This window comes from Plasmodium reichenowi, chromosome 12 (assembly GCF_001601855.1).
Source record: "Plasmodium reichenowi strain SY57 chromosome 12, whole genome shotgun sequence".
NCBI classification, from domain to species: domain Eukaryota; phylum Apicomplexa; class Aconoidasida; order Haemosporida; family Plasmodiidae; genus Plasmodium; species Plasmodium reichenowi.
Genome location: NC_033657.1, coordinates 661524 through 671523, shown reverse-complemented (window position 1 = coordinate 671523; position 10000 = coordinate 661524). Strand labels below are relative to the sequence as shown.

General features: G+C 22.3%; 1 protein-coding gene across 1 annotated transcript; it reads right to left on the bottom strand.

Moving 5' to 3' along the window:
• Positions 1 to 66: 66 nt before the first annotated feature.
• Positions 67 to 8895, bottom strand: PRSY57_1218300 (formin 2, putative; the record flags this gene model as incomplete). Its single annotated transcript, XM_012908609.2, has 1 exon — positions 67 to 8895. The coding sequence occupies one exon, from the start codon at positions 8893 to 8895 to the stop codon at positions 67 to 69; it is 8829 nt and encodes a 2942-aa protein (XP_012764063.2).
• Between the last annotated feature and the right edge of the window lie 1105 nt (positions 8896 to 10000).

Genomic DNA, 10000 nt, shown 5'->3' with positions numbered 1-10000 from the left:
ATATATTTATATATATATATATATATATATATTTATATATTTATCCCTTTTGGTACCTATTCAAATTTATGTATTATTTATATCTTCCACTTTGATATCTTTATTTTGCTTCTCATCAGACATATTTTCCACAGTTACCACATCATTCATTGTGTTATTAACATTTACATTTTTACTTTCCTCATTTAACGTTTGGACTTCCTTTATTTTGATGCCATTATCACTTTTTAATTCTTCCTCCTTTTTAATATTTTGTTCAGTTTCATTTTTTGCTATACTATTATCCAATCCATTTTGCTGAGAAGGTTGAATAGAAGAAGATTCATTTTGTGATGTATTAGGAAATACCAACGATTTTTTTAAAATGGATCTATTTTGTATATCTTGCATTAATTGATTTCTTAGTTGAAACATGGTACTTTTACCGTGGTCATTTTTTTTTACACTGACACTTTTTGATTTATTAATTTTTATTTTAATATCTGGGATACTTTTATTTTTGATCGTATCGTCTTCTTTGGTATCTGAATTTGTAGAAATGCTATTCATTTTTATGATAGGTCGTTTTTTACCTTTACAGAAAACATTATAATAATCATCTAACAAGCTTTCTTCATTTAACATGATTGAAAATTTTTTTGGGTTAGCTAAAATATCTTTATAACATTTAGTAAAGCTATCTACAATTGATGATAAGATGATAAAAATATTTTCTAAATTACCATTCTTTGGCATATCTTCACCTAAATATATACCTAATTCATTAACATCTTTTTTAGTTTGTTCATATTGTTTTTGTGCTGTATTATATTTTTGTTCACTATCTTCTAATAAGGACATCATTTTTTCCTTAAATTTTTCTTCATAGTTGGTTTTTAATTGCCCCTTAATATAAGTAATTTCTTTTTCTAAAGAAGAAAAAATAATATCTATAGATTCCGAAGACATTTTTGATGCTGTCAAAACAGATAACAAATCATTTTCTAATAAGTTCATATTTAGATTTGGAAGATACATACATAACGTTACGGTAATATAATGTAAAGATGTTATTTTACTATCAATGGAAGATTTAAATTCACTTAATTTTAAAACAGATGATAAAGTAAATCCTAAAGCAACTAAATCTTCATTATCATTAATACCATAATTTACATAATTTCCCCATTTTAAAACAGCTTTTAATAAAGATCTTAATCGTATACTGGATCTAACTTCTTTTACAGCTTTATCATATATATCTAAATCTTTATTTATTTCATTAATCATTTTATCATATTTTAAAGAGAATAAACATATTTGTATTTTACTTTGACATTTATCTAGATATACAAATGGTATTAATTTCCTTTCAACATCTCTGAATTGTTCTGTTTTTATTTTTTCATTTTCTAATTTTTGTAATATACCGTCACATTCTTCTTTTGATGGAATAATATGTAATACTTTTTGTAAAAAGTCTACATTCAAATCCGTCAGATCAAAAGAATTAATTTTATCAACAATTTCTTGAGTACTCATTGGAAATCTTAATAATATACCAATATTTTGTGCCCTTGTCCTATCTAATACGGTAACTAATTTTTCTTCTGGTTTTTTCTGTTTATCATCTATACTTTTTTTTATAATCTTCTTTTCCCCTTTTACTCTTGCAAATAATTTATGTACCGCTTTCGTATCAATTAAATTATACTTTACTTCTTGAGTTTTTATTTCATTAAAAACAGTACCTTCAATTTTATGAGTAGGTAATAATTGCCAATGTAATTTTATTCCTAGGGGACGTTTTTCTGGAACTTTAGCTGCTTTTTTCAAACCAAAAGCTTCTGGACATTTTTTTAAAACACACATGGATTTATCTCCCATTTTTTTTAATAAAAAGGGTGGAGGAGCTGGAATTTTTTTCCCTCCTTTTTTTGTAAAGGCTAATTTCGTATTATTTTCTGTCTTTACAATTTCTTCTTCTTTCATTTCAGGTTTTTCCTTTGCAACATTGACAGATTTTAATAATGCAGCAGGTAATGGTGGAGGGGGTCTTTTTGCTTTTGATTGTTTAAGTAAGGCTTCAATAGCTTTGACTTTAATTTGTTTATCGTTTGCAGCTTTGTTCTCCTCACTTGTAACATTATTTTGTTTTTCATCAATTTTTTGTTCAACTTTTGATTCCTTTTTGTCCTCAATTTTTTCTATTTTTTTATCTTCATCTATTATTTCATTTTTGCCCTCAATTTTTTCTATTTTTTTATCTTCATCTATTATTTCCTTTTTCTCCTCAATTTTTTCTATTTTTTTATCTTCATCTATTATTTCCTTTTTGCCCTCAATTTTTTCTATTTTTTTATCTTCATCTATTACTTCCTTTTTATCTTCAACGATTATTTCCTTTTGGTCCTTCACATTTACTAAAGATGTTAATGTTTCACCAGGAATAGATGGGGACAATCTTGAAGTTACAGTTCTTTCACTTTCCATACTAAATGTGGATTCAATACTACCCTTTTTATTCAATTTATTGTACATTACTTCTAAATCGTTAATAATATAATCTTTATGTAAATTATTATTATCACTCATTGTATTTTCTTTACTAAACGTTTGAGAGTTCATTTTTGAAAGAGAGTTCCATTCGGTTATCCCTTTTTTCATTTCATCGGTTATATCATCTACGGGTTCAACTAACAATAATGGCATGCTATCATGAGTACTTAATTCCACAGAATCGTTTACTTTTAATTTGATAAGTTCCCCACTTGGTAATTTAGCATAAAAAAAGCTACTTTCTCCAATTGTTTTTTTTAAAGAAATATTACTATTATTATTATTATTATTATTACTAATAATATAATTATCAGCACGTTTCAACATATCATTCTTATTTTTATTCACATCATTATTTATCAATATATCTGTATCATTCTTTTGTATCTCTTCTATATTATTTACGTCATGTTTCTCTTTTTTATTTGTTATAATATCAGATTTGGTTATTTTACGATGTACGTGATTATCTTCTTTTTCCTTGTTTTCCTTTTTGTTGGTATACAATTGTGTAAATTTTATCATATCTGTACTTGTACTAACTTCAGATGATGTATCCTTAGGACTATAATCAGTTTCTTTTTCATCTTTTATTTTTTCTTTCCTATCTATTATACGTTTCCCTATATCGTTTTTCTCTTTTTTTCTTAAAAGAGATAAAATATAATTATTATTAATTTCTTGTTTGTTTTTTTTTTTTTTTTCTTCTGCTTCTTCTTCAATTCGATAAATACATTCATCTGTATGTACTCTTTTTTTTGAACCTTCATCATACAAACTTTTAACATCCTTCAACATTTTGTAGTAGGAAATATTCGTATAATTAGTACTATCCATTTCACTTACACTATCTAATTTATTTACACATTTAGATGTGTCAAGAGATGATTTACTACTAAAATTATGATATCCTAAAATTTTTTTGAACTCTCTACGATATTCTGGTATTTGATTCCAACTAGAGGAATATTTCGCAGAACTTTTTTTTTTTAATATATTAATTCCCCATGTACACACAATAAAATTTAATGATTTATTAAGGTCATTATTACATAGTTTCAAAGATAATTGAATTTTGATATTCGAAAGATTTGTTATTTTTTTCAAAAAATTTAATAATGGTACATTTATTTTTATGACATGGCTTTTAACAAAAGATGTTATATTTTCACTAGGCTTAATGATTATTTCATATTGTCTTTGTAAATAATCTTTAAGCGAAATAATATTCGAATATGATTTCTTAGAAGTTAATAAAGAACACATGCTTTGTTTTTTATTTAATGAATATTTATCATCTCTATTTCTAAAACCAAATAGAGATGTTAACAATTGTGTTATATTAGTTGCATTATATTTTAGGGTAGGTTCCTTTTCATTAAAAACCGAATAAGCATTATAATGAGATCTCGAATTAAAATCTAAATTCTTTTTATTATATATATCTAAACTCTCTTGTTCATATAATTCTTTAACTTTATTAAAAGAATGACCTTTTTTATATGTATTCTTTAATTCTTCCTTTTCATCAAGTGGATCATTTTGAATACTATCAAAATGATTTTTCTCAATACTATATTGTATATCAATTTTTTGTCCTTTATTTTTTTCCATATCTGAATGGTCACAATAGTGTTTTTCAACAATGGATTCACAAACATTTGTTTTATTATCTATTTTGTTATTTTTTTCCACAATATCCTTTTCATCACATATTTGATGTTTATCCCTTTCATCATATATATTATTTTTATTATTTTCATCATATATATTATTTTTGTTATTTTCATCATAAATAATATTTTTATTATTTTCATCATAAATAATATTTTTATTATTTTCATCATAAATAATATTTTTATTATTTTCATCATATATATTATTTTTACCATTTTTATCTTTTTCAAAATCTTTTTTTTGTTCTTGTTCTTTTTCCTTTTTTACCACCTCTTTTAAACTATCATTATTTTCGGTAGATGCACAATTTTCATTTGTTACGTCCGACTTCTTTCCACATTTCATCATTTTTTCTAACGAATTGATTTTGTCAAAATAATCATAGGTTTTTTCTGATGGAGAAAATTCACTAGGAAAATCACGTAACATATTCATTACACTTTCAGCAGAATCATTTAAAATAAAAGATTTTCTTCTTTCGAAGTTTTTCAAAGCTTCTAACTCTTCCATTTTGTTATTACTTCTTAAACTTTTTTTATATGACCTTAAACAATCTTCTTTTGTAGCTGCATCTAGAATAATTGATATTTTCATATTATCCGGAATATAATTATCATAATTAATATTTATATCCATATCTTCTTTTTTTAGATGAAGAACTTCTGATGATCCTTTTTTTAAAAATCCCGTATGAAATGAATAGGAACTTGAAAATCCTTTATGAAATTTCTCTATATTTTTATGTCCTATTAATATCAAAATATCACCACATATTATATGTTCTTTTACATTACCTTCTGCATCATGCGTAAAATCAATAGTGATATATTTTTTCTTATTCTTTTCATAAGATGACACTACATTATAATTAATAGGATTACATTTTAGAAAATATTCATACCCACACTTGGAAGAATTTGATTTACATTTTTCTTCTGATTTAATTTTTTTTTTTTTCTTTTTCATATTTTCATTTAAATAATTATCATTATCATAATCATGATTTATATGATACTTAACTTGTTCTTCATTATCATTAGTATCTTTTTCCTTACCCTTTATGTAATTATTTTTTAATAATCCATATAATTTGTATTTATTATTTTTTTTTTTATCGTTCTTCAAATGATAATATTCATCTACATTTTGTTTTATATCTTGTTCCTTATCTATTTGGTGTGTTTCTTTTCTTTTTGATTTCATTTTTTCTAAATACTCACTAAAGTCATTTTTCATATTATTTTCATCCTTATGAAATATCTGTGATTTATTATAAATAAATGAACTTTTTTTCTTCTTATCAAAATGATCATATATAATATTTTTTTTGTTATCAGAAAAGGATTCTTTGCTTTCACTTGTCTGTATACTCCTACCAGAACTAAAATCATCTCTTTTGGAACTTGTCAACTTATCAACAATAGAAATAGATTTACAAGATGAATTTGAATTAATAGTTCTAGGAGAAAATACAGAACTTACCTTTTTTATTTGATTTTTTAATGGGAAATTAGAGTTACTCCATAAATGAGTTACACTTTTTTCAAATTTATCAAATTCTGATTCTACTCTGGAATGTATTTCAGAATGTTGATTTATAGATGTTAACGAATCATCTTCATTAAATACATTAAGTGTATTAATTGAACTATTAATTTTATTATGTGATAAACCTATTACACTTTTATTATTAAAAGGTATATCCTTTTGATAATTTGTACCTACTACACTATTTTTATCACTTTGTATTTTTTTTTTTTTTTTATTTTTTTTATTATTTCTTTGATTTAAATGGGATATATCAAAATCTATTCTGGGTGTATTATTTATATCTAAAATGTTTGCTTGTTTGGTCTCAAGACTTGGTGCATTACAACTAAAATTTTTTCTATATATTTTATTATTTATTATATTTATATTATTTATATTATGTATATTATTTTTATTATTTATATTATGTATATTATTTATATTATTTATATTATTTATATTATTTTTATTATTTTTATTATTTATATTATTTTTATTATTTTCATTCGGATAAACCGTTTGACTAAAGTGCTCTACGCTTAATTTTTTTATATTTTGTTTTTTTTTATTCTTTTGCTTATTCGTCTTTTTTCTTCCGTGATGTTTATTTAGTGAACATTCACATAAATGCTTTTCGTCATCATCATCATCACTATTATAATCACTATTGTTATTATTATCAATGTTTTCATCATTTGAACATCTTTTGAATTCATCTTTTGGTATTCTCGGAGCAGGAACTAACTTTTTTTCCCTATCAGAATAAACCCATAGGCCTTTTTCCTCATATTCTATTCCTCTCCCGTTTTTGTGAAATGAATAATGTTTTAAATTTTGATTATTTGCATAAATGGTATCGGTTCCTTTTCCCTTATTCGTATTTATATATTTATCACCACATTCGTCATTTTGTTGGATTTCAACATTTTGTTGGATTTTATCATTTTGTTGGATTTCATCATTTTGTTGGATTTTATCATTTTGTTGGATTTTATCATTTTGTTGGATTTTATCATTTTGTTGGATTTCATCATTTTCTTCGCTTTCATCATTTTCTTCGCTTTCATCATTCTCTTCGCTTTCATCATTCTCTTCGCTTTCATCATTCTCTTCGCTTTCATCATTCTCTTCGCTTTCATCATTCTCTTCGCTTTCATCATTTTCTTCGCTTTCATCGTACGCATCCGTTTCACTTTCAGAAAGGAGGTCCGAATTCAATTCAGAATTATCCTTATAAATAATTTCATAAATCTCAATAGAAACCGAACAAGGTGCATAATCTGTAAATATAATACTTTTTATTTTGAAAGTATTATTTTCAACTCTTTTATTTTTATTTTTTATTAAATCATACATATAATAAAAATATCTTTTGTGCGATGCCTTCCAATAATCAAACGGGATCCAGAAATGATGATCCTTAAATTTATTATTTGTTTTATTAGTGTCTTTATTTAATGAATCCATACCACAAGATGTACTTGAAACTTTATCATCTTTACTTTTTTTATTTTTCATATCGTCAAATTCGTTTTCATATAGTACATTTTTTCTATTTACATTTACAGTATGCCGCATATTTTCATTATAATTAGGAACATAATTATTTTTGTATTCTGTTGTAGACTCACTACATTGTTCGTCTTTATTTAAGAGTTTCTTCGAGTTCGTATTTTCAAAATAATTATAAGTGGGTAGATATAATTTTGGTTCAACATCAAGGCCTTCCCTTTTCTCATTATATAATAATTTGGGACGTAATAAATTATTATTAAGCAAAATATCATCATGCTGTTTTACATCTCCACGAATATAATAATTATTAATATTATTAATATTATTATTTTTTTTATTTTCATGGATATGCATTCTATGAGTACTGTTGTTTTCCTCATATATATTTTTTTTGTGTTGTTCCGAATTATTATGAATATTATTAGAAAAATAATTGGAGGATGTATCACTATTAGTATTATCATCTTCATTATCATTATTATTAATTTTTGAAGATTTAAACAAAATTTCTTGTATTTGATCAAATGTTAGCGAATTATCAATGGCTAGCATAGCACATGAAAAAATCAAAAGAATAAAAGAACTGATTTTATGATAATTAATAATTGCGAAATTATCTTTTTTATTAAAATTTAACCAAAATAAAATAGAACTAGAGATACTTAATAAATATTTTAAATTAGGATATTCTTTTTCTCCATATCCATAATTTAATATTTGTGATTCAAAAAGGTTTTCATATTCATCTTCTAATGTTAAAGTATTAGAATGTATATCTAAAATAATATATGATTGATAAAATATAGTATTAGGTGATTTTCCGAATGTACTTAAATCATAATAACATTCATTTATTTTAATTAGATTTTTTAAATGAACAGTTTGAGTATCTTCTTTTATATCTACCTTTTTTAATAAATAATCTATATTTGCAAAAACATTTTTATTATATAATTCTAAACCTCTATAATAATAATTAATAGGTGGGTCATTTAAATATTCACTAGCTATTCTTTCTAATACTTTTATATAATTCGATAAATGATATACATTATTTATTTGTAATTCGACATTTTTTGGTAATCTCCATGGCTTTTTCATAACTAATAATCTTTTTGATATTTGAAATAAATATGTTTTTGTATATTTATGTCTAATTTCATCAGGTACTAATAAATAATTAGTTAAATTTATATTTGATATTTGATTATTCTTATTTTCATTCATTTTTATATTTTTATATAATAATTCTCTACCTTTCACCATACCATTATAATATGTCTTCCTTTCAGTATTACGAAAATGTTGAAATATTATTTTATTCTTATTATTATTTATATAATTATCATCAACCACATTATTATATGTATTATCATCAGTCTTATTATTATTATAATATATATTTCTCTCATCATCTTCTTTATATGTTTTATTCATATTGAACAAACTTTTCTTTCTATTCTCTTTTTCTTTTTTATTTAACCAATTCTTCATTGTATACATGTGAATATTCTTATTTACATTTGTATGAAAATTTGCCTTATTATTATCATCAATTCGATTATCATTTTTATTTTTATTCTCTATATACTTTTCATAAACATGTTTTTCGTTTCTATCCATCAAATCTTTCATACTATAAGATAGTACACATATAAATAAATAAATATATATATATATATATATATATATATATATATATATATATATAAACATTCAACGTTCCTTCCCTGATCAAAAAATTTATAAAAACAAAGAATGATTCAAGGGTTTATTATACGACTATACTAAATACTATTAAAAAATATGTATAAATAAATATACATATATTTTTTACCTTTTCAACTTTATTTTTTTATACTAATTTTCTTTCTCTTTTTATTTTTTTCTTCTATGGAAACTTGTAAAAATAAAGTGAAGGAAAAGGCTTTAAAAAACATTGACGAGAAAAAAAGAATAAATAAATAAAAATAAAAATAAATATATATATATAAAAACAAATATTATAACATTTATTCATTAAAGTTATATATATATATATATATATATATATATATATATATTACTGTTATGATTTGTTAATTTTCATATATATATATATATATATATTATATATAAATTATATAGACTACTCTAAAATATTAAAAAAAAATTACGGTTCCTATTTTTTTATAAATCCATATTATAATATTTCACATGAATGTTAATTTCCATTTAATTTCTTTTTTAATATGGAAAAAAAAAAAAAAAAAAGGAAAAACCTCCTCCATATTATCCTTAACCTTGCATATAATTATAAAATAAAGCATATACATATAAATATATATATATATATATATTAATTTATATATATTATTTTATATTACATATATATAATATATATATATATATATATATATATATAAATTATACAATAACAAAATTGGATCAATTTAAATATATATATATAATATATAAAACAACATTATTCATTTTTTTTTTATATTTCAAAGTATTTATATGTGTAATTGTGTTCAATTTTTTTTATATATTTATTTATGTAGATTCATATAATATCATGTATTGAAAAAATAAAAATCCAAAGATATATTATGTATAATATATAAAAAAAAAAATATATAACAAAAATTATTTATAACATATTTTCATAAGTACAAAAAAATATGTTCATGCAATATTATATACAAATGTATACGTTTTATAACAAAAAGATGTAAGTTTATAATATATATATATATAT